The sequence below is a fragment of the Typopeltis vanoorti genome, chromosome 18, assembly GCF_054136105.1.
Source record: "Typopeltis vanoorti isolate ZY-2024b chromosome 18, IOZ_Tvanoo_1.0, whole genome shotgun sequence".
Classification (NCBI taxonomy): Eukaryota; Metazoa; Arthropoda; class Arachnida; order Uropygi; family Thelyphonidae; genus Typopeltis; species Typopeltis vanoorti.
The window spans coordinates 77857836-77885111 of record NC_143566.1 but is presented as its reverse complement, the minus strand read 5'-3'; the positions used below and the strand labels follow the sequence as shown (position 1 = coordinate 77885111).

The window sequence follows — 27276 nt, the reverse complement described above, 5'->3', positions numbered from 1 at the left end:
ATCTATTTCTTTATCATCAATAGCATATCCCCTCTCCATTTCTACCTTTATGAAACATATCATACCCTTCCATCTCTGTTCCTGTCAGGATGTCATTCTCATCCAACCATGTCTCACTTATTCCAACAATTCTTGGCTGAACAGTTAATTAATGCAACCATTTCATTTGCCTTGTCTTACACTTCTAGCATTTGTATACAAACATAGTAGCTCATTCCTGAATCTATAGCATGTTCTACTGATACCACTTATTAGATCTAACTTCTCCATGCTTAACTCATGATGTTTCTTTTTCTTCTTATTCATCTTTGAATCCAACTGTTTTCCCTTGAACCCAGGTCATCCCCTTCCCTTTTTTGTTTACACACCCATTCACATCCTCTTGGAGCATCAACCTTTCTCAAGCTGTGTTTCCCTATCCTCCCTTGCTATATGACAGAGATGCATATCAAAATTGAGGTAGATGAACAGGAGGTGTTCAGCATATTGAAAATATGAATGTGAACACTGCAGTAGGACTTAATGAAAAAGGATTAATTTTTTGCAATACCACTAAGCAAAGTTTTTCTGCTGTTATTTTTAAAAATAACTATGATATTTTGTTACACCATGAAAAATAAGAAAGTACCCATTACTGGCAACATTAAACTTACTAACATATAATGCTCAACTTGATTTATTGGTTTTCTCTTTTTTCCTGTTAGACTTTTGGAACTTTATTATCTCCATAACCTTCCATAGATGATTATTTGTTATCATCTTTATAAAGGATAATAGATGATAATTTGAGGATTTGACAGAGCATATGTGGTTATTTTTCTATCTTCATCACTGAATCACAGTTATGAATGCTGTGTATTCTAAAGAAATGAAAATTAAAAACATTTTCCATGTTTGATTGGACAAACCATATTTCTTACTAGTTGCTGCATACATATACATTTCAGATGAGAATAGCCTGAAATCTGCTGTTGAAAACAGTTCTAGGAAATTACACTGTTTCTGGATATTGGATCTTTCTTGCAGAACAGAGCAATGAAAATTCAGAGAACCACGACATGGTATTAATATTATTTGGGGAAAAATTTTTAAGGAAAAACAAATAAATAAAATAGTTTTTTCCAGAGAATTAGGAAATTGATGATAAGGTTAAATTGAATTGGAAATGGCCAGTTTAAGTGTAGAGAGGCCAGTGGGTATTACATACCTCCTTTTATTTCCTGGAATTTCTTACCCATGCAAAAGAAAATAAAAATTACAGACTCTAATCCTAACATACCACTTGCCAATTAAGTGTATTCTAAATTAATTCTGGAAAGTTGAAAAATTTATGTAAACAATATATAATTAATCCATTACAGATTGTGATGTTTTTCCTCTGTTACAGTGTTAGATAGTACAGTTGATTAGGTGGCTTTCAGCATATTTTGGTTCTGGGGAACGGTGATTATGGATATTTTGTATAGACATTCCATAACTTACAAACGGGTTGTATTTTGGAGGATTGTCCACAAGTTTTAACTTTTGGAGTTGAACAACAAATTCTATCTAATAACAAAAATTTACCATGTAAGTTACAAATGTTTATCATCATAATGTTAAGTGCTTAAAAAAGGAAATTTAAAATACCTGTATGTGGTATATGACATAAATTAAAAAATGCCTAAACTTAAAAAGTAATCAAAAAAAAATTTTGAAATCAGCTAATGCCTTTTATTTCTGTATAGGGAGTAGGGGAGGCCGTTTTATCCCTATCTAACTTTTGGAGACTGAGTGGGCAGTTCAAACTCCACTGGTATCCAATCAAAGATAGCTGGCCCAAGGCTATCACTAATTAAGGCACTCAGTGAAGAGAGATGGCTCAACAAGTGCCGCCATCTCATGGTCCCTAACACAATATATTTATTGTGTCAAATAGTGTGGGTTCTACGGGCAATTTTCTTGAGTTTACGGGACGAAAAACCTGAGTTTTTGGAGAAAAAACCCTTTTGCACATGCCAGAGATCGACTAACTCGGGAACCAGTCTAAAAAAAGGCTTAGAAAAATTTCCTCTAGTCACTGACTAGATTCGAAACCAAGAAGTCTTCCTTCTTGCGATCAAGTGCCGTGGTGTGCAAATGCCACATCCACTGAGCTACACAGGCTCAACTTAGAAAGTAATTTCAGTTTATAAAAATAGAACTTTTGTAAATGGAAACAACAGTTTATTATATATATACTACCTTAATCATGATATAATTGAAGCATGCTGTTGTAGTATAATAGTGGATTTCAATGGTGTTGATCCCTTAACACATTCTTTAATGAGAGCTGCATTGCTTAATGATTTTATTCACAGTTGATGTAGCCAGTTTAAACTCTACATAATAGGCTTGTAGTTCCGTGACTACCTTCATACTTCTTAGTGATATTTAATTTCATCTTGAAATCAATTTTATCTGTTATAATTGGGTGCACTGCTCATGTCACTTGGTATTTTAATTCTCATCTTTTAAAAAAAGATACAAGAATACTGTAGCTACTGAGTGGATAGATAACAAATGAGTCTGTTGCAAGTTGGACATTTTGAAGCCAACAGCTTTGCCAACATTGTTTAGCCTTTTTTTTTAGAACATGTTTTGGAATTTGAAGCAACAATAACAAGAAAAATTTTAAACGGCATCGAAGAATGTTAAAACGTAGAGTAAACAATTCAGACTACTGTTAGTCTTATAAAAAATGCCACTTCAGCCTTTGAAACCATCCAGACACACTGTAATGAACATTTTGACTACTACCTTCTGCTTCAAGGATCACAACCATATCTTCATTAATGTATCCGCAAGCAAATGAGTTGATACAGAATAGCAAAAGAATCTGCAGTATCTCTACCTATGTTGCTAACAACATTATAGATGATGTAATCCATGTGTTAACAATTTCGTTGTAGGAGCCTGAAGTTAAATGAAATAGTGCTGTATTTGGTCTTCATTGCATCATCCCCTCTCAACACTAATGTGCTATAACTATACAATCTTTTGTGGGTCACATGGTCATTAAAAAAAAAAGTGAATATCATTTTCATATTTGGATGTGGTGCTCCTAGCATTTACTGAAAATTGTTGACTCAGTATAAAACAGTTACGAGGTGGTATCACCTCGTAATATTCAATACAAGCTCTGTTTACAAGAAATTACTTTATATATCTCCGTTTATCACCTTCAAAATAGTCCCCTTGCAAATCAATACAGCGTTTCCAGTGTTCTTGCCACTTCTGGAATGTGTCCTGGAAGTCTTCTTTTCGAAGCATGTCAAGCACCTTCTGCGATTCGTGCTGGATCTCCGCAATGGTGTCAAAACAGTGACCTTTCAGCTGGATCTTCATCTTCGGGAAGAGGGCGAAGTCTGCAGGAGCCAAATCTGGCGAGTAGGGTGGGCGGAAGTGAGATCATGTTGTTTCTGGCGAGAAACTCACGTGTGAGGAGAGCTCGGTGGCAAGGTGCATTGTCGTCGTAGAGCATCCAGTTTTTCGTGCGCCACAGATCTGGTCGCTTTCACCGAATGTCCTCCCTCAGACGCCTTAAAACCTGGCAGTAGAACTCACTATTGATGGTCTGGCCCCCTGAAGATGAATTCTCGATGCACAATGCCGCGAATGTCGCAAAAGACGATGAGCATTCACTTGGTCAAGCTGCGGACCTGCCTTGCCTTTTTCGGTCGTGAAGATGATGGGCTCTTCCACTGTGAAGACTGTTGCTTCATCTCAGGGTCGTACCCGTACACCCATGTTTCGTCACTGGTAATGATTCTCGACATGAAGGATGGGTCATCCACGGCACGCTGACGGAGTTCTTGGCAGACTTCGACATGGTGTTCCTTCTGGTCCTGGGTCAGCAGCCTGGGGACGAACTTAGCAGCAACATGGTGCATGTTCAAATCACACGTGAGGATTGCCTGGACTGTTCCATATGACAAACCGACAATGGCAGCAATGTTGTGGAGTATTCTCTGGCGATCCTCATGCACAAGTTGCCGAATGGTTTTGACATTTTTGGGGGTTGAGCTCGTTGAAGGTCTTCCTGATCTCTCATCGTCTTCCAGTGATGTTCTTCCGCTCTTGAAGCACGCATGCCACTCAAAACACCTTGAACGACTCATTGCAGCATCGCCGTAAACTTGCCGAATCATGTCAAACAACTCTGTGGCAGATTTGCCCAGTTTCATGCAGAATTTCACATTTGCTCTTTATTCTAACTTGCTGTCCATGATGAAATCGCAGATGTGGTAACGCAGGTGGTCAGAATAGCATCAGTTGCACAGCTCCCAATGTACACCGAGCGATGTCTTTTGGCACACTTACTTATGAAGGTAGGTGCTCCCTGTGACTGTACATGCAGCCTTGTGCTGCCATCTGTTGGCATGTTACAAACCTAGTCTCGAAACTTTTTGATACCACCTCGTATATTGATTGATCACCCTTCTGTTTATAACATGTTTTTCTATCATGCAAATCATGGATGCAACTCATACATGCAGTTGAGATACCTTTAAAATAACATGAATAAGAAGTTTAAGATGGTTGATGCATTCTATCCACCTTGTCCATCTGGATGATTACTGACCACTCTCTCAATGAATCAGTTCAGCTTTTTACAAATATATCCATTTGACATTTTACAAAATATATCCAATGTTGCTGCTTCATAATTGGCATGAGTAATTTTACCACTTTTTGATGAATTGGTTGAAACTTGCGAGATCACTCACTTTATCTCTGTGATCAACAAATAAAATTCCTGCTCTTCATTCATTCCATCTACAATTATTTTCTCAGCTTTGTGCCTGTCCATTACTAGTGTACTATATGTTAAACAAAGTCTAATGTTTGTGATCACTTAACAAAAAAAAAAAAAAAAGATTGAAATTAAATTAGCATAATAACTTTTTGTTTACCATATTTTTCTGATTCTTGTATCTTGTTAAATGTCCATTTACATTTTTTGAATGATTAACAATAAATATTCTTGAATGTTTAATTTGCTCATTTTATTGAGCTAAGTTGCAGATGTATGAAAATAAAATTAAAGTGATAAATAATTTAAAAAAATAATTAAAATCATGATTGAAAACTCTTCCTTAAAAAAAGAGGTTAAAACTTGCTATTTAACAAAATCAGTTCAGATTTTACTATGGATTTTGGCCACGTGAACAAAGAAAGATTCAATAACCATACAGTAAGCAGCACTTAACTGATAATTTTCATTATCGTGTGAGTTCTGCATACTCAAAAATTCTGCAACACAACATCCTCATTTATTTGATATTCTTTACCTACTGTGAACTACTATAGTTCAGTCAATAGCAATGATGCCCTTTGATTGGAAAGACTGAGGAAAGATACTTTCCAAATTAATTGAGTTAATCTTTTTCATAGAGAAATGGATATTTTGTTTTGTTTACCAGAAACTCATGTTTTTTATCCTACACAAAAGAGAGAAACCAAACAGTGAATATGTGTTTTGACAGACATAGCAAACTCTGTAGACAGGTTAACCGTCATATCAAATGTTAATTAGGATTATATAATTTATCTAATTATTTACATTAATTAGTTACTTGGTCATAACAGGCCATGTTAAAGAGGAAGACAAGGGAATGTCATATTTTCTAGGTGTAGAAGGGAGAGCATACTTTTTTTTATTAATGCTTGGTTTATATTCAACAGAAATTATCTTAAATATGCCTCTTTATTTGCAAAGCATTGTTAAAGCAATAGGTTTTCATATTTTTTGTATTATAAAGATATTTTATTATAATATATATTTATTTATTTTTATTTTTAAAAGGCACAAGACCGAGTAACAAAATTGTATGATGCATACTGTAAATATCTGGTACCATATGATACACTTCCAGCTGAAGAGAAAGAAAAATTGGAAGAAGAGGTAATATCAGAGCATCAAAAACAGCTGAAACAGAGAATAAGCCAACGGGATGCAAATAAAATTGAAGAAGATGTGGAAGAAGAAGAAAGCAATGATTGTGTTACTAAAGTAAGCTAATCTAATTATAATCACTGTAGCTGATCAGTTGTTACATGAATATTGCATTCCCATCAGAGTACATCACAAGTGAATAACATGATGTATAGGAATGCAAGACATGATAATTAAAATAACATAAAACTGATTTATCGTATATATATATATATATTTTTTTTTTTTTATTAGTGTACAATTTTTGCCCTAGTATCATAACATCTTCAGAATGTCTTTCAAATTAAACAACAAAAACAGAAACCAGTCTATTCAACAATGATATGCACATACATTTAATTATATTAAAGTTCTAGTAAAAATAACTTTAACTAGATTTTATAAAAATAAATAAATTTAGTGTGGTATTTTTTTCTTGACTATTATGTATATAAACTATTACACTTTTTTTTTTTTTTTTATAATGTTAGTCAAGTTGCTTTTAATTTATCATCCTACATGTTTCGCCAAGTTTTCTATCGGCATCTTCAAGGAATACAAAATTAGAAGCTATATGAAGGTAACAAACTAGGTTATAACTGATGGTTCTAATTCATACAAAAATTAGTATTATGCGAGACAATGCGCATGTCTCGGGAATGATTCATTTGTTATGACTCATGATGTAATTGTCATGAAAGTTCATTTCTTTGATGTTTAATGATCTAATTAAAGCTTTCCAAATTTCTGGTAAGGTTAGACCACCTTGATTCTTATTTAGGTTTTCAGTTATGCGGGCAACTGTAGCTGCTTCCTTGAAGGTTCTTGAATGGTAGTTATCTTCTTGTGTAGAGGCTTAAGTGCTGTGAGGACATTATGTTGGAGGTTTAATGGATTTTTTTCTACAACACTCAAAAAGAATTAAAATAGAATTTAATACTTCCTATATTTCGTCCTAGTCACTAGGACATCTACGGGGATTACAAAGACAATTAATGTAACATGCACACAAAAACTTACAATACTAAGCCCAACCATGTGGGTGACAATAAAGTCCTATCTAGGTGGAGCGCCCTCTAAGGGCAGTTGTAGGTGGCCTGGAATGTAAGGTGGGACCTCTGGTGATGACTGTTTCCCAAATCTTCGGAAGCTTAATGCAACCGTATTTGTTAAGATTTGGTTGGTTTTTGAGAGCTGCTGCTGCTTCTAAGAAAAGTCTCTCTTTCTTGAATTTGCTGTGGTGGAGCATGGTGGTTTTCTTCCATGATACTCTGTGGGTGGTGTCCAAAACATGGTCAGCCAAGCCTGAATGGCCATAGTTGTGTTTAACAATGTACGACTTGTGTTCCTCCAGGCGGATGGATGCTGATCTGCCTGTCTGTCCAAAGTACGCAAGCTTACAGGAACAGGGTACTTTGTAAACTCCAGGCAGAGAGAGAGGAGGGAGCTGATCTTTCGTAGAACGGATAAGGGTAGCCAGTTTGCGGTAGGGCTTATATGCTGTGTGTAGGTTATACTTTTTTAGTATCTTGGCTATTTTTTCCGAAGTGCCACGGGTGTAGAGTATGGTGATGGCATTTTTAAATTCTTGTTGACGAGAGGGACGGGGAATGGGGGAGGAACTGATTATTTTTTTGATACTGTGATCGCTGTAGCCATTGGAGAGGAAAGTGCCGTGTATGTGGTTAAGCTCAGTAGTGAGGGCGGTTCCACTGGAACAAAGATTGTGGGCTCTCTTGGTAAGGGTTTTAATGATGCCATATTGTTGTGAGGGGTGGTGGTGGGAGAGTATTGTAAGTTTTTGTGTGCATGTTACATTAATTGTCTTTGTAATCCCCGTAGATGTCCTAGTGACTAGGACGAAATATAGGAAGTATTAAATTCTATTTTAATTCTTTTTGAGTGTTGTAGAAAAAAATCCATTAAACCTCCAACATAAGGTAGTTATCTTCTATATAGGGCATAATGCTCCTATCCCACTCAATGTGATGGTTGGTAGAGGCAAAGTGGCAAGAAAGGCCTGAAATGTCTTGTCTATTGTTTCTGACATACCCTATGCGTTCTTTCTTTCTCGTTTCGAAGCTTCTAGAACTATCTGACCTACGTAACTAATACCACATGAGCAAGGTATATTATATACTCCAGAGTACTTGTAGAAAGGATGAGGGTCTTTCGGTGATTTTAAAAATTTCCGAATAGTGTTGATTGGCTTGATTGCTACTCTGATATTATGTGGTTTTAGAAGGTTAGCCAATTTTTTGGAAATGCTGCTGACAAACGGAATAGTAATAGTACTGATGTAGTGGACGTCATCACGTTGTCTGTGTGGTATATCAGTCAAGAGAATCTTGTTGTAAAGTCTTTTTGGATAACTCTAACCAAATGGAAAGACGAATGCTTCTCAAATTAAAGAATAACAAAGACATAATCATACTTAAAGCCGACAACGGCAATAATACAGTTATATTAAATACTAAAGATTATGAAGAAAAATTAAAAATCTATTATCTGACACATCTGTCTATGAAGTTCTCAGAATGGATCCTACCCTAAAAAAACCATAATCACACCAATGAACTATTACGTGGAATGACTAACTGGCCTATAGAAGTAATAAGACAGCTAAAATCAATGCACCCACTAACTCCAAGATTGTATGACATTCCAGACACGCGCATTGTCTCGCACAATACTAATTTTTGTATGAATTAGAACCATCAGTTATAACCTAGTTTGTTACCTTCACATAGCTTACTAATTTTGTATTCCCTGAAGATGCCGATAGAAAACTTGGCGAAACATGTAGGGCGATAAATTAAAAGCAACTCGACTAGCATTATAAAATAAGTGTAATAGTTTATATAAATAAATTTAATTCAAATTAAGTGGATATTGAATCCAGCATTAATTCAAAGCCAAATTTGATTAATTTTACATCGCCGAAGTGAAGCCTTTTGGCTCTTTATTTCAGTAAATAAATTTAATTCAGGAATTTATGAAGAACTATTTCTCGTAAGAGGGATCGTTTAAGTCCATCGTTTCTAATTAGATTTAGTTGATGTAGCAAAGTCTTGCAACTCTTTGTATAAACGTTCCAAGAGATTGTCACTTTGATGGAGAACATTAATTTTTTTCCAAAGAACTTGGTGTCTGAAGGTGATAGCGTACTACACAAGTCCAAATTGCACGGTTCATCGAACTTAATGTAGTCTAAATGTTCATCATGATGCACAACTGTTTGACCAGAATACAATAATCCTCACTGGCAACAAATTTGATACACTGTAATGTTAAAGGCAGAAGTTTATCTTTGGGTGAGCCTAGTAAAGTAAATATTTTGTTGATAGGATGGAACGATACTTGTAGGACTTTAACATATGGAATGATATCAAAATGGACCACCACTGTATCACTATTTCAATGAGAGTCTGATGACAAAGAAATTCTATTAATTATCTTATAATATGATTTATTAAAGCCATTCATAAGGAAGAGGGAGGACTTGATGTGATTTATTTCTTGGGGGAGAGAGAGAGAGAGAGCAGGAATTCAGTAGAGCAAAGTGAGTGTGTGTGTGCATGCTCGATGTACTGAAGTATTAATGGTGCTGCCAGATTTTTGACATTTATGTTGGTGTGAACGAGGATGAGTGTAAAATCCAGTATGTATTTTCTTTCTGAATACTGAGAATGAAACTGTCATCTGGTTGATGAAGTAATAGGAGATCTAAAAAGGCAATCCGATTATTCTGTTCTAACTCAAAATTGAACCGGATGCAATGGTGAAAAGTATTTATCTTATTGATGAATTCATGTAGATCTGTATGGGACCATGGGAAACTGAGAAAACATCGTGTCTGTACTGTAAGGATGACTTATGGTATTTAGTATCCATTGTTTATATTTCTCCATGAAGTAATTAGCTGTGGGGCAAAGAGGACTACCCATTTGATATGCCCTCAATTTGTTGGTAAAGTTTGTTAGATATTGCAGACAACACTTAATATCTAACACATTTCTGGCAGATGTTATCAGCCTCAGGGGTACAAACTGAAACACACACACAAAGGTAACACAATGCTAAATGAAACACGTGGATATAACACTAAATTCTGTCTAGGGGACACCCCCCCCTCTATGAACATTTGTAGGAAGCCTAGGTTGCAATTGAGATCTCTGAGGATTAATTTTTCTCAAATTTTAGGAAGTTTCTTGCATCCATATTTATTTAAATTCAGTTGATTTCTGAGGGCAGCTGCAGAAAGGTGATTTTTTCAGAAGATTCTATGATTGGTATCCAATGCCTGGTCTACAAGATCAGATTGACCATAGTCATGATTGTAGATGTATTTTCTGTATTCATCTGTGCAGGAGATTGCTCATCTACCTGTCTGTCCAAAGTATGTCCAAACACACAGATACATTAACTTCTGTTTGGGGATCATTGCCTTTAAGTAGCATTCTATGTCAAGAACTTCTCTAAAAACTTTTTATTAGCTATTCTTGTGGTTTGTGAAATTCTTAAGTCTTCTCCATGTCCATAATTCAAATGGATAAATTCCCTTGGTCTTTCTTCTTGACGATCCAGCTTTCATAGCCATACGTCACTGCAGGAAATGCCAGTGATTTAACAATTCTATTTTTCTTAGCTTCACTGACATTCTATCTTTCATAATTTTTGTCAAGCTTAACATAGATGTTTAACATAACTTTCAACTACCTCTATTTTATCTCCCTTAATCATAAATTCATCCAAATTACTGAAAGAGCTATCATTTTTCTCTTGATTATGTTTAAGGCCCGTTGTACTAAAGCCATTTAGAAAGCTTGCCTGTTCTTTTGGTTGTGCTAGGTCCAGAGTTGCACAAAGCCATTGAACCAAGACTTTGTTATGTGTGTAACAACATATTCTTGAACAACAATGCTCAGTCCTATCATTGTCTACTTCAAAAACTTGGTATTGTTTCTAGTTTAGGAACCTGTGTATGTACTTTCATCAGCAATGAAGAAGAGATTGTCAAAGAATTAAATCTACTTTTATCAATTTTTTAGAAGAATGGTTTTTGTAAACAGTCGATTTCTAAACTCTTGTTTAATCCTCCTACATACCATGCCAAAAAAAGTAATGATGTGAAAGGTTGACTATTAATTTTTTTTCATGAAATTACAACATATACTAGAATATTAATTATAAAAGAAACTATAATCAATACTTCCTATATTTCAGCAGTGTCACATTGCCATCTTCATGGGAACATAAAACTATGACATGTGCATGCAAGCACTAACAACGAGCAAATGAGGCAGAAGAGAGAAACTAATGTTGTTCCTAGAGTTCTAAACCCCTTAGTAGACTATATTCGGTTGTCTTGGCTGTTGGGCTGTGTTTCTCATGATGCAAATTTCCCAAATTTGGGGCAGTCTCATGCATCCAAATTTGTTGAGGGATAGAAAGTTTTTTAGAGCTGAGGCTGATTCCATTAACAATCTTTTGTATTTCAATTTGCTGTGGCATAGTAAAGTGGCTTTCTTCCAGTGTATTCTGTGGTGGTTATCCAGAGCATGGTCAGCAAGCCCAGAGTGGTTATATTGGTGAAACCGGATGTAGTCTTTGTGTTCCGATATCCTGACATTAGCTGTCCTGCCTGTTTGCCATAGTAGGACAGTTTACAGCTGCAAGGGACCTGGTATACTCCAGATAGGTCTAGGGCAGGGGTTCCCAACCTTTTTGTTTCCTATACCATGGCATGAATGGCCATGGATTCTAAAATACTGGTAGGGCAATGGGCACCATCTATTTTTTTCAAGCAAATTTTTTTAATTCTCTTGTTAAATGAATGCAACTTCGAATGCACGTCTACTTTACATTGTATGCGTTTAATAATCGTCATGTGTCATTAACACATGCGTCATATAGCATGCCATGAATTGTTGCGTGATGTGCACGTGATTATTACAAACTATACGGCACACGGTTGAACAGCAGCGGGCACACACAAATTGATCGACGGGCACCATGGTGCCTGCAGGCATAGGGTTGGGAATGCCTGGTCTAGGGGAAGTGGCTGGTCTTTGGTGTAGCAGATAAGGGATGAAAATTTCTTATATGGTTTGTAACAGGAAGTCAAGTCATTTTTTTTTTAAGATTTTGGTTAACTTTGCAGAGGTGCCCCGGATATAGGGAATGGTGATAGATTTAGTGTAATCTTTGTTATGAAGAGGGGAGAGAATGGGGTTGTGGTTAACTGGTTTTAATATTTTTTGGATTTTTTGGAGGTTGTAGCCATTGGCTAAGAAAGTGTTAAGATGTGGTTTAGTTCAGTGGTTAGGGCATTCTCATCTGAACAGATTAATTTTGCCCTGTTATATAGGATTTTTATAACCCCATATTGTCGTGAGGGAGAGTGGGTGAGATTGTTGGTGAATATATCTGCCTGTATGGGTTGATTTTCTGTAAACAGAGAAAGCCAAGGATCCATCATGCTGGTGAGTAATTAGAGTGTCTAGGAAAGGGGAGACTGTTGATTTCTTCTTTTTCCCAGGTGAACTGGATCTGGGGTGTTGGTTGTAATAAATTTAGTTTAATCCTTTATCCAAGTGTGAGCAAACACTTGGATAAAGTGTTTGCTCACACTTGGGAGCCAGGCCCAGAGGTGGAGATACCAGGCAGAAGCAATGGCAGGTCATCTTAACCTATAGGAGTTGCCAAACGGTGTGCCACCTTTTTATTAAATTACTCTTGATTTAGAGAAAGATGTGTCCCACTGAAGAGACCTCAATAAAGGTCCAAACTGGTCTAGTTAGTGGCCCTTCCCTTAATGCATAACATTATACATATCTGCAAGGAGATGTGTTTTGCATTATGGGAGATACTGAGATAGGACTGCTGTTAGCTTGGTCCACCTTTGCTACGAGTTTCCCAGTGTTGTACTACCTTACCCCAGTCCTGAAGATATTTTCAGGTTCAAACTTTGTTTGCTCGCACTTGGATAAAGCATTAAAGTAAATTTATTATAGTCTAACCAAGTGAAAAATAAACCTTCAACATCTTTCTCTAAATCCAGAGTAATTTAAGAAAAAGGTTGCACACCGTTTGGCAACTCCTATAGGTAAAGATGACCTCACCATTGCTTCTGCCTGGTATCTCCACCTCAATAAAGGTCGAAACTGGTCTGGGTAGTGGCCCTTCCCTTATTATGCATAACATTATACATATCTGCAAGGAGATTTGTTTTGCACTATGGGAGATACTGAGACAGGAATGATGTTAGCTTGGTCCACCTTTGCTACAAGTTGCCCTGTGTTGACCTTACCCCAGTCCTGAAGATATTTTCAGGTGCAAACTTTGTTTGCTCACACTTGGATAAAGCATTAAAGTAAATTTATTATAGTCTAACCAAGTGAAAAATAAACTTTCAACAGGTGTTGGTTGTTTAAGTGTGTTAAGAAGGTGTGGAGTTTATCTGAGCCATGCAGTCAAATTGCGAATCATCAATGTAGTGTAGATGAACAGTGGTTTTTGTGGGGCCGAGTTTAAGGCTTTTTCTTCAAAAGTCTCCATAAAGAAGTTGACCAAGGGTGGAGAGTGTAGTGAACCCATGGCTGTCCCCGCTATCTGTTTGTAGAATTTTCCTTGCCAAACGAAAATAGCCTGAGTTCATTGTGAACTGAAATAGGGCTGAGATTTTGAGAGGAAATTTGGCTTTTGGATCAGTTCTATGGTATCCTTGATAGGGACATTTGTGAATAGGGAGGAGATGTCAAAACTGACCATTATGTCAGTGTTTGGAGTGAGAGGTTTTTGATACTGGCTTTGAAGTGGGCTGAGTTTTTTCATCTATGATGGTGTATTGCCAGTATAGTGTGTGAGTGCTTTGGCTAATCTGTATGTGGGGGAATCAATGCCATCCACTATGGGACATAATAGCACATTTTGTTTATGTATTTTTGGAAGTCCATATATTCGGTGGGATGTAGAGTTAAAAGGTTTTAGTTTGTTAGTAACTTCCACAAGACAAGAAGTAACCTTCTTAAGGAGCCTTTGGAGTGTTCTACTTTGGGAGCTGGCGGGATCATATTCAATAGGAAGGTAGGTAGACTGATCTAACAATATAGCATTAAGCTTACCTGTATAGTCTGTTTGGTTGAGAACCACAGTGACATTTTCCTTATCCCCTTTGGTGATTACTATTTATTTGTTGTTCTTCATGTGAAAAGGTTATATCACTAATTTGTATATAAGCTCTATTTCTAACAAATTAGCAAAAAATACTTGAGAAATATAAGATTCATACCTTATTCTCCCCTTTAACAAAGCTTCAATCCTGGTTGAATTCAACTAAAACCAAAATATAATAATTTGAAGTATCGAGGTGTGTGTACTGTCTTTCGCGTGAAAGACGGGACTGTCTTCCTAGTTAAATATTTCCAATATGGAGCATGAATTAGGTGGCCCTCATCCACACTGCATGTAAGAAGAAAGAGGTGAAACCAGAAACCCTGTTCTTGAGACAAAGCATGACAATAGCACTTCACCCCCCCCCCCAGCATTTCCTCCAGCTAAAAGATATGCTTTTAAGGTGACAATACTTGCTTTGCCAAAACCCCATTTGTGGAGGAAATATTCCATACTGTGGGGATGACTTGGTTGGGAGATGCGAGGTGTTATCAAAAAGTTTCGAGACGTTTTGTAACACGCCAACAGATGACAGCACAAGGTTGCACGCACAGTCACAGGGAGCACTGACCTTCATAAGTCAGTGTGCCAAAAGACATCGTCCTGTGTACATCGAGAGCTGTGCAACTGGTACTATTCTGACCACGTCTGCGAGCTCATCATGGACAGTAAGTTAGAACAAAGAGCAAATGTGAAATTCTGCGTGAAATTGGACAAATCTGCCACAGAGACATTTGACATGATTTGGCAAGTTTACGGCGATGCTGCAATGAGTCATTCGAGCTGTTTTGAGTGGCATGTGCACTTCAAGAACGGAATAACATCACTGGAAGACGACAAGAGATCAGGAAGACCTTCAACAAGCTCAACCCCCGAAAATGTCGAACCATTCAGCAACTTGTGCATGAGGATCATCAGAGAACACTCCACAACATTACTGCCATTGTCAGTGTGTCATACAGAACAGTCCGGGCAATCCTCACTTGCGATTTGAACATACACTGTGTTGCTGCCAAGTTCTTCCCCAGGCTTGCTGACTCAGGAGAAGAAGGAACACTGCATCGAAGTCTGCCAAGCACTCCATCAGCGTGCCGTGGATGACCCATCCTTCATGTCGAGGATCATTACCAGTGACGAAACTTGGGTGTACTGGTACGACCCTGAGATGAAGCAACAGTCTTCACAGTGGAAGAGCCCATCATCTCTACAACTGAAAAAGGCGAGGAAGGTCCACAGCTTGACCAAGTGAATGCTCATCGTCTTTTTCAACATTCGCGGCATTGTGCATTGAGAATTCATCCCCAGGGGCCATATCATCAATAGCAAGTTCTACTGTCAGGTTTTAAGGCATCTGAGGGAGGACATTCAGCAAAAGCGACCAGATCTGTGGTGCGTGAAAAATTGGATGCTCCACGACAACAATGCACTCTTCCACCAAGCTCTCTTCACATGTGAGTTTCTCACCAGAAACAACATGATATCACTTCCACACCCACCCTACTCGCCAGATTTGGCTTCTGCGGGCTTCGCCCTCTTCCCGAAGATGAAGATCCAGCTGAAAGGTCACCGTTTTGACACCATTGCAGAGATCCAGCACGAATCGCAGAAGGTGCTTGACAGGCTTTGAAAAGAAGACCTGGGACATATTCCAGAACTAGCAGGAATCCTGGGAGCACTGTATTGCTATTTCAAGGGAACTGTTTTGATGGTGATAGTGTGTAAACGTAGATATATAAAGTAATTTCTCGTAAACATAGCTAGTCTTGAAACTATTTGATACCACCTCATACTTCACAATTACAGTGGCCCAACCTATATTATATACTTGTAATGGTACTTTCTTCAATTTCTCTGCACCTTTTGTGTACATGTTTTCGTTATCTTTCCTAACCTGTGTGTGTGTGGTAGGACCTATCCATTTATCAGGGTATCCGAATAGCTTCTGGTGTTTTTTGCACATCACCCATTCAAAATCTTTATGTTAAATCAAATGAATCCCCTTTAACACTTCAACAAAAACATTTGTCACTTATTCTCTAAAAATAAAGTCCCTTCCAGATCAAGCGTCGAAAAATATGTTACAGTCTCCTAAACAACACTCTCTCAAGATATGTTCCTTAAACATAGGACTATCTAAATTCAAAGCTGAAGTCATCGGCAAAATAGCCGAAGACAAAGCAATTGACGTCTTGGCTCTGTAGGAAAATGTGCCTGACACAGCCCTCAATTGACTAAAGATCCCAGGCCTAATTCTCGTGTCTTATAACTGCCATCCCAATCATGGCCTGGCAACCTACATCCGGCCTGACCTCAAGGACATAACCCAATGTGTACCTGATGCAGAATACTCAATAGATATTAAAGTTCAAAATACCACCATCTACAATGTCTACAAACCACCATCGGAATCCTGGCCTGATCAGATGGACCGGCCACCACCTCACCCTGCTATCTATGTTGGTGACTTCAACTCTGATCACACCATGTACGGCTATTCCTCTAACAACCAGGATGGTAATAACCTCGTTAGATGGATACATATAACCTGTATTTGATTTACGATGCCAGGCAGGAAGGCACTCTCCACTCAGCCAGATGGAACAGAACCTGCACCCCCCCCCCCTCCGATCTGTGCATAGTCTCTAAAGACTCTGAAGACCATCCTCTGCCAACAACCAGAACCATCCTCAACATTCCCTAATAGTCAGCATTGTCCTACACTAATTGAGACAGGCACATCAATCCTAGTCATCAGCGGAACACCAATCGCTAGATGGAACCTTCGCAGGTCCAACTGGAATGCATTTGAGAAACAAATCGAGCAAACCATTAGAGCAATTCCACCCACCCCTAATTGCTATCCAAGATTTGTTAAACTAATCAAAACTGCAGCCAAAGTCTCTATTCCTAGAGGCTACAGAAAAGAAAACAAAACATCCCATGCTGGAGTAGAGAAACTGAGGAACTTTTAGCCAAATATGAAGAGATTGAAGACTCAGCTGTTGCTAAGGAACTCATAGCAACGCTGGATAAAAACAGAAAGGAAAGATGGATCTCAACCATCCATGAACTCGATTTCACCTCATCTAGCTGGAAAAGCTGGTCACTTCTGAGAAAGTTAGGTGGGGCAGAACCATAGAGCTCTGTGTTTTCCTCTATACTCTTTAATATCTATGTGTACAACTTACCACATATCAGCTCAAGCAAGCATATGTACATTGATGACCTAGTGATCCTATATCAATCTACCTCCTTTGCCAACCTGGAATAAAACTTAAATTCAGACCTGAACATACTGGAAGAGTACTTGAAGCCAAATCCAACAAAAACTGTGTCCACAGTATTTCACCTGAACAACGCAGAGGCAAATCGACACCTCAACCTTTCTTTCTGTGGAAAAATGGTAGAACACAAGCCTCACCCAAAATACCTTGGAGTGAGCCTGGACAGAAGCTTAACCTATAAAAGGCACATCACCAACCTGTCCAACAAAATTAAAACAAGAAACAATATCATTTCAAGGCTTCCTGGAACAACCTGAGGTTGTGGTGCAAAAGTGCTAAGGTCATCTGCATTAGCCCTTGCATTCTCTGCAGCAGAATATTGTCCCCTGTCTGGGAAAGAAGTGCACACACTAACATTATAGACACCCAGCTAAACTCTACCATGCACACAATTAGTGGGACAGTGAGAAGCGCCCCTCTCTCTCCTAGCTGCCGGTCCAATCTAACATTGCTCCACCAAACATGCAGAGAAGCCTCGATTAAAGATTTTAATAAAGCAATGAGCAACCCACTCCTGCATCAGACTCTCATAAATCCACCTAGTCTTTGCCTATAATCTAGAAAGCCTTTCTGGTCCATGGATGAACTCTCTTCAGCTGCCCAGCCTTCAACACCGGACATATGAAGAGAATACTGGTCCAACAATCTTCCAACAACGTTTTCCTGGTAGAAGATCCCTATGCTCCGCAACCTGGTTTTGCCCTTCCTAGGAAGATTTAGTCATCTAGCAACAGGATCAGAACTAGCCAGGGCATTTGTGGCTACCTACTACATAAATGGAGGCTGTTAGACCACCCTTATTGTGATTGTTCTCCCGTGGCTCAGATGATTACTCATATTGTGAACTCCCCAAGGCGCCAATTTCACGGTGGTGGCCTGCAGGACATCCACAGGATGATGGATGAGGCCTTGGAATATCTTTCCAGACTGGACATTGACCTGTAGCTGTTCTGTATTCCTTTTGCCATAAGAATAAATAAATAAATAAATTTTTCTTAATCGTTCTCATGGTAGCTTCGTTCAGTCTAAAATATTTCCCTAAGGATGTTGAACCTTCTCCAGCTGTTAAATGATCTAAAATTTGAATCTTAATTTCTAAAGAAATAGCTTTTCTTTTCTTCTTCTGTCTAACTGAATTATCTGACATTGTGATTAATGGGATAATGTTACGAAAATATCTGAAAATGATCAATATTTAATTTTACTTATTTGATATTACGCGTACAAAACTTCAAAATTTAATATATACCTGTATAACTCTATTGCACGAACAAAACTTTCATGAACAAAACACAAGACATGTAAACATTTCGAATTGTTAACAAGAAATGATTGTTTAGCAAACAGCTTAACTCCTTCCAAGCAGCTTTATAAAGGCGGGCCTCCCGTTACGGACCAACTTAACTTTGGGGAATCAGCATAGCACCCTTCTGCTTTCAGGAACCAGTGGCAAGTGAATATAATGGATCATCTGTTGGCTTAACTTCAGAGAATCATAATTACAAAAATTGATTTTTTTTGTTGTTGTCGGCACAATTGTCTACATTCTGTAGCATAGAGTAATCCCTGATATTTAAAACATCGAGGGGTTCCCCAAAATTAAAGTTTAAGTACATATGCACTGTTCTAGAAAATGATAATGATGATGGAAATACCCTTTTTAACAGAACTGAATTCAAATCGAAATTTGAATTCTATTTGAACTGTGTAAAATCAAAATATGCCGTGTAAAAATAGAATTACTTCTGTTTTCTAAACCGTGTTATTTCAAAATCATGTAAAATAAGGCCGTAAATAGAGAATTAGCTGTATTTAACATTATTTGTGTATATAGTCTAGAGGAAGAGAAACTAGAAATAGAAGAATTTTATGAAGACCTACAAAATGTAATAGAGAAAATAAATGTAGGTGCAGAATTGGCAGTGTAGCTATTCTAGGTATAGGTGAAAGATTTAATGTAGAAATATTTATTGAAAATGGAATAAATATGCTATGAATATGTGTATGAATAATACATTCTATGATCATATAATGCAACACGCTTCAATCATCAGTCCTCAAAATCCCATCTACTTTTCTGGAAGAAATTCAAATTTCCATTCTCTTCAAGCACTACTTATCTCAGCTGTCCTAGTTGTATGTTCTTTGACTCCTTTCTACTCAAGAGAGTGGCAGCTGTGCATGTGTTCACTCTCATATACTTTTACAGAGAGCATCAAACCTGGAATCACTTGATTTTGACCTTTGATTGAAAATCTCTCTTTGTCCCATTCAAATTTATCTGCTGGCTCTATCACTCTTCCACTACCACCAACCACGAACACTTTGATTTCCTCTCCTTAAATGCTGATTTTTCTTCAGTCACAGCCTAAGATTTCAATGTTCACTACACCATTTGGCTTTCCTCCTCCAGGTTACACAGACCAATCCTATAACGATGGTGAGACATTTGATTTCACTGATAACCTTACACAGATTGTTCACATGCCACCAGAATAGATAACTCCATCCACTTCCTTAACATCCTCTGCTTCTTCACTATTTCCCCTTCCAAGTATATTATAAGTTATTTCTCAAGGTGATTCCAGACCACAATATAGTGCTCTTCTCCCATGGAACAATGCTTAAAGTTGCTCTCAATCACAATATGTCATGCATTATAACAATTACATGCAAGATGACTTTGTTTCCTTGGTTGAATATTGTTTTTAGCCTTCCTGTCCAAACATATGCCCTGAACGTATTATGAAAGTAATTCTTACTGTTTGTGGAAACATATATATTTCATATTCCACTCTAAACTTTTGTTTCTATTATTATTTTATGGCATTTCCATGCATTCCAGAGACCCAAATCAACCATAATAGACACAAATCCTGTCATACCTCTCCTTGAATCCATTCACCATCAGGGAACTCAGCAATCCATTCCACTCACTCTCCATGCAAAAAATCTGGTCCGCACATCCCTACTAACCACACTCTTACACAACTTCCACGGATGGCCCCTAGTTCTCTCACTATTTGTCATATATTGAAAAATTTCACTTGCATCAATTTTGTAAAACCTCTTTAATATCTTAAAAATTTCTATCATGTCCCCTCTTTTCTGCCTATCAACTAAACTTTGTAACCCACAAACCTTCAACCTATCCTTGTAGGGAGTATTCCACAGACCTGTCACCATCTTGGTCATTCATCTCTGAATCTTTTCAACCACTTCCTGGTCCCAGAAGAAACCCTGGTGACCAAATCTGCACAATAGTCAAGATGTGCCGAATCATAGTCTTATAAAGAGAGATAATAACTTCCTTATCTTTACTTGTTAGTATTTTTCAACACCCAAGTAATCCTTTGAGCTATTTTACCAACTTTTGCAATATATATCCTCTGAACTTCAACTCTTTGTCCACCATTATCTCCAAGTCCCTATCCTCACCAGTTTCCTGAAATTCAATACCATCAATATGATACTTCATATGCTATGTTTTCAACCCAAGTGCATAACCTTACATTTTGCAAAACTAAATTGACAATCATTGTCCTTTGCCCACAATGCCAATTTAACTAAATCATTCTGCAGGATATCTACATCACCTTTATCAACTATTGCTATCCCCAGTTTTGCATCATCAGCAAACAATTGAATATCCCTTCTTAAATCTTTCCCTGTGTCATCGATATACAAATTAAAGAGTAGTGGTCCTAGTGCCAAATCCTGGGCTACTCCACTAGCTACCATCATTCTCCTGAATTCCACTCCACCATATTCTACTCTCTGATGTCTGTCAGCCCCCCCCCCCCCCCATCCATACTACTAACCTCATATCCATTCCCATTTGCTCCAGTTTTTGTGATAGTTTTCCATGTGGTATTCTGTCAAATGCCTTGGCAAAGTCAAGCAGTTTCATGGTGTTGCCATTACCTTTATCCAGTTCTGCTGTTACAAAATGTGCCTTTACAAAAGCCCCATACTGCCTACTATAGAGTATTGCATCCCTATCCATCCACTGTTGTATTTTACCTTTCACCAACTTTTCCAGTACTTAAAAACCACTCCTGATATATTAATTGTTCTGTAGTTTGCTACCTCTGTCTTAGAGCCACCTTTATTCAATAGTACCATCTTCCCCCCTCTTTCGATTCCCTTAGAACTCTGCCAGAGCTGAGACTTGGATTGAACAACTTGCTCGGGGGGGGGGGGGGGGGGGCAATGCCAATTCTCTTGCACATTCACTTATAAAATATGCCATCCAGTCCCATTTGCTGTGTTCACATTCATATTTTTTAATATGCTGAACACCTGTTCATCTACCTTAATGTTGATATGCATCTCTGTAACATCAGCAACTGCAAAATCTCTACCTGGATTATACACCTTTGCAAAATGATCATGCAGCAACTCAACTATTTCTTTTGTTTCAATCACCTTCCTACCATGAGCATTGTTTACACTCGTTCTACCATAGTCATTTTCCCTCTTGCAAAAAAACTATTTGGATTTACTTTGGCCTGTTTTGCTAATTCTCTCTCATAGTCTGATTTGGCCTTCCTTACCATACTAGCCACTCACCTTTCTTGCTTGTGCTTTGTACTGCTCATAAGTATTCTCATCACTTTTTTATTTATATTTCTTCCATGTTTTATTTTTTTGCAGCTCTTGCTTTATTTCCATACTCATCCACTTAATTCCAACTTGGTTTAATTTCCTAACCTTGGGTATGCAGTCTGATACTGCTACTCTCTAGCAATCTCTGATCACTTGCCATGTACTACTGACATTCTTTCCTTGTAGCTTCTCAAGATATGACACTGTTCCAAGATGACTGCTGAGTTTGTCATAATCACCAGTGTTATAGGTGAGCATAAACCCCCTTCTTGACAGAGAACTCTATGTGTTTGGCAACCTTAAACCCCTTGTGCCCTCGATAACATGTTGTTTCATGTAATTATCCCTTAACAACTGTATAAATCCCACTTCCATCTTCCATGTCCCCATAGTTAGTCTCGCATAATAATTGTTCTACCTACATTCATTGTGCTATTCTGCCAATATAGCGTGTATATCTTGCTGTGGATCCCCCTAGTCTGTAGCAGCACCACCCAGTAACATATTTTGTCCTATTTGCCTCTATCTCACACCAAACAGCCTCAAATAAACCATCTCTCTCAGACTTAAAATTCTCTTTAACTTCTAATTTTGTTGGTTTAATTCTGTAGCTGTTATCAGCAATACCCTACTTCCTGTCCTGTTCCTTCTCTCCTCCCTGAAAATACAATAACCTTTACATTCTATCCCTATAACTATATTATTTTCAGTCAACCAAGTCTCACTGACATCTATAATTTTTTTCCAAGTCGAGCTTACCAATGCCAAAATCTCTTCACCCTTATTTCTGATACTTCTTTCACTTGTGTACATGCATTTCAACATCTCTTTGTACCCAAAGTTTCCTCTGTGTAATGACATTACCAACCCGTTCAAATTGGAGACCTGTGAAATTCCACTCGGCATTGTATAATCGTTGCTCTACTCATGCTCATTTATCACCAGGGTAGCTAGACACGTGCTTGATTTCATCCTCCCTAATATCTAGTTTCCCTGATTTTGCACTACCACACTCTCACTAAACAACACTTTCTCCAAACATCTAATTCCAAAGCCATTTAAATGTAGTCTGTTGGACATATATAAGTCCTTTCGTCCATCAAAGTCACTCCGTACATCAGTAAACTGCACACCACTCCTCGTGCACAATCTTCTCATTGGCAATCATTGCCCTTCTTCTCAGTTCTGTCCTATCATACGGAGTCAGCAGACTCGCGATCTTTACTTTCTTAAGTTTCATTTTTACTTTAGCTAGAAACTCTTTCATATCTTCTCTCATTGCATATTTCTCACCTTTCAAATCATTTGTGCCAGCCCAAACAATTAACTCGTTCGCTTTATTCTTCTGCATACTTACAGTGTAAATAACATCCTTTTATCTTCATACCTGGAAAACATGCTTTCATCACTTTCTCATTAAGTTGCCTTTTTTCATCGAATCTCCATACAATGCTATCTCTTTTTCCCCAGTTTCTTGCAATTTTGTGCTTTTCCCATTCACTCTTTCTTTCATTCTCTGTTCCTCTCTATCACATGCCAATCATTTCTCGTCACTCAAACTCACATTTTGTCCTGTGAAGGAGTCTGCATAAGCATGCAATTTCTTTCTACACTAGCATCTTATCATCCACATTATTACTTTCAACCACTTCCATCAAACTCTCATTCACTGCTTTCACTACATTCTCCACAACGCTTTGAACAATCCTGCCTTATATCCTTATTATCAGTTATGTCATTCTTTTGTGACTTGCATTTCTTATACTTGCTATCTAAGCATTATTTCTCATATATGTCACATTTTATAACAATGCCACATGAAATGAACTTTGTAACTTCTGAACCTTATTTCCTTGGTTGGACTATTTGTTTTTAGCCTTCCTGTCCAAACATATTTTCTGAATGTATTACTGAAGTAATCCTTATTGTGTATATATCCCATTCCATTCCCTATCTAAGTCTTATTTCTTCAAGAAAAAGCCCTTAACCTGTGTAAGTAAAGATTCGAGAATACCGCAATGTGCTTTCACTAAGAAACTCTGTCTTCCTTTACTGCTTTTATAGAAACAACTGTAAGAAACTATCAGTGCAACCAAAATGATTTCAAAAGAACCAAAACCAGAAAACTTGCACTGTGTTTAAATGGCAATCAAGCCTTCTGGTCTCTTTCTGAAGCAATTAGTCACAACTATCACTTTTCTCACCCTGTTGCACCCAGATTCCATCATAACCGACAGAAAAAGTCAGTCTCTTCCTTCATAATTTTCCTCAAATATATACGTATTACTGATCTTGGCAAATGTCTCCTTGCTATTCCAAATGCTCAACACTCAGTACCCTCTCTCTCCTTTCATCAGAAAGAGATTAGAAGAATCTTGTCCAAATTAAACACAAAAATGTATCCTGGCCCCAATGTCATTGTCCTGAAGTCAACTATGCAGCACAAAAGTGCTCCATAGTTGACTCCTTTCCTGTGTCACCTTTTTTATGCTCTCTTATTCTGGTCTCTACCCAACAGCCTGGAAATTGGCCTATGTTCAACTCCTTCCCAAGAAGGATGAGAACTCCCTATTTAGCTATTTATACTATTTAACTACTATATGGCTGCCCAGTCTCTTACTCAGGCCTCTCCAAATAATCTGGGGAACCATCACTACCTAACTCCTGCACTACCTTGAAGGTACTCAACTAATAAACAACCACCAATATGGATATTGCCACTGCTGATCAACAAGGAATCTGTTTACATATCACTCATCCCTGGACTAATACTACAGAAAAGCTTGGCAAATTCTTTCCAATATAATATCAAACCTCACTTTACATTTATTAACACTGAATCGATAACCATTAACTGAACTGACTGTTCAGCAAATTTCTTTGCTGATGATGCAAAAATCTTTGTATCATCAGCAAATATCTGTATGTTTCATGTCAAATCCTTCCCAATGTCACTAATGTACTGATTGGATTACAATGGATCAAGGACCGATCCTTGTGGTAACCACTTTTTGATATCTTTCAGTCGGTATCCAAGCTAATGGTTTTTATTCCAATCCCTTATCCTCCAACTTTTGTAAGAGCACTCCATGCTATATCTAGTCAAAAGCTCTAGAAAATTACAAAAATATTATGGTGTATCAGTTCCCCCCCCCCCCCTGGCTAACTCAGCCATAATATTATTATAAAATATAAGCGTTTTACTCAAATGCAAGAAACTACTGTTTATCTGACAATCAAAACAATGACCTTTCAATTAACCAACTCTCTCCATGTGAACTGATTTCTGATACAACACTATGTAATTGTACGCTAGTTATCAGAGTGGCAAATTGCCTTTCCATATTGGCCAGATAAACAGTAGATTACTGTATGACCCATCCTCAGTAACCCCCCCCCCCCATGCTGTTCATTACAAGGTATAAATTCTCTGTCAACTCATTTCCATATGCAGTATCCCACCAGCATTCCAAAATCTTCACTACCACTACTCCAGAGATACTGATAGATACATCAGTCTTTGCACCCTCTTGTACAATGGAATTATCCTACATTCTTTCCACTCCTATGGAATCTTACCTGTGCTTGAGACTCAAATTATATGCCAGGTCAAAGCCACAGTTAGTTCAGCTAAACAAACTTTTAGTATCTATGTTGATATCTCATGCAACACTTCTAGTATCTCCTCATACACATGAAAAGATACTAGATACTTTATCCATTATACAGGTAGCATTGAGCACTATGATACATGCACCAGGTTAATAGCATTAACAAAATGAGTACTCATTCGTTGAACAGTCTCTTCTGTGTATATATGTATATATATATATACATATATACACAGCGTGGTTCAAAATTCGACTTAGAAACTTTGAAGGGAGGTAGAGAACATCAAAATCAAACATATTCACATAGGAAAGCATGACCAGAAACTCCACCTGAAAGTGATAGGTGGCGCTGTTCGCCAGTGCTCCAGGTGAGCAATTGGGGCTTCAAGCTTTCGACGTCATACGAAGAAGATCCGTCATTTTATGAATGCTGAGATGGCAGACATGCACCTCATTTACCATATTATGTATCCAACTACTATTGAACTGTTCAGTTGCACCTAATAAAGTTTTTTACACTACTGCTGCCTTATGTTATTTCTGTATCTTTGTGTCCCTTTAAGTACCTTCCGGTGGCGTTTCCGGTCATGCTTTCCTATGTGAATATGGTTGATTTTGATGTTCTCTACTTCCCTTCAAATTTGTAAGTGGAATTTTGAACCACTCTGTGTGTGTGTGTGTGTGTGTGTGTGTGTGTGTGTGTGTGTGTACGTACGTACGTACTAGGGGGCTCCACCTATGGCACCCAACCCTCTGTCTTCCGGACTGGTAAGCCGGTTCTCCTTGAATTCTGACTTGAATTTTGAAGACTCGAAAGGGGATTCGGACCCCCTGGCACCTATGTCCCAATAGTTTAACCAATAGAAATTGTATTTCTATTGGTTAAACCAAAATACAAAATGATGGTACAACATGACAAAATTTCATGCCGGCTGGGGCATCGCCCGGTTAAACAAGGCCCACGTTGTTTTCGCCAGGGAACCAGGGTGAACAGTGAAAAGTCAGCTACTGGAACAAATCTGAAAACACACCCCAACTCAACATCACCAGAGTTAAAGATCGGTATTATCAACATAAGAAGCCTGAATGGCAAAGAAATGGAGCTAGCTGAAGAACTAGATAAGTACCGGATCGACATAATAGGGGTGACTGAAACAAAAAAGATAAAAACTGGTGAGATCTTTCTGAGCAATAAATACAAAATGTTATATCCAGGCAATGACAATCAAGGAAAAGAAGGAGTAGCCATAGTATTCAACACAAAATATGAGGCTCATCTTCTTGAATGGCAGGCAGTGTCAAGTAGAGTGATTTGGGCAAATATCAGAATGAGGAACTGGACAGTGAGACTTATTTGTGCCTATGGTTCCACAGAAGATTCTACTAAGGTAGAAGTGGAGGAATTTTTTAATGCTTTAGAAAGCATCTGACACAATGAAAAAGGAAAAGTTGTTCCTTGTTGGGGATCTAAATAACAGAGTAGAAAATGATTGTCAGCAATGCAAAAATATTTTGGGAAAATTTGGAGAAAAGAGCAAAGCTAATAATAATGGCAAATACCTGTTGGATTTCTGCTCAGGACATGGACTGGTTATTACTAACACCATGTTCCAACATAAAAATGTGCACAAATTCACATGGA

General features: G+C 37.9%; 1 protein-coding gene across 3 annotated transcripts in view; it reads left to right on the top strand.

The window, feature by feature from the left end:
* Window positions 1-27276, top strand: part of Jarid2 (Jumonji, AT rich interactive domain 2) — a 557336-nt gene that overhangs the window by 289807 nt on the left and 240253 nt on the right. For all 3 annotated transcript variants that reach the window (XR_016549859.1, XM_090408748.1, XM_090408747.1), the window contains exon 11: window positions 5828-6034. Coding sequence is in view for 2 of the 3 variants with exons in the window: in XM_090408748.1 (XP_090264874.1) it covers window positions 5828-6034 (207 nt within the window). In the remaining variant the exon portion in view is untranslated. The remainder of the gene's footprint in view (window positions 1-5827; window positions 6035-27276) is intronic.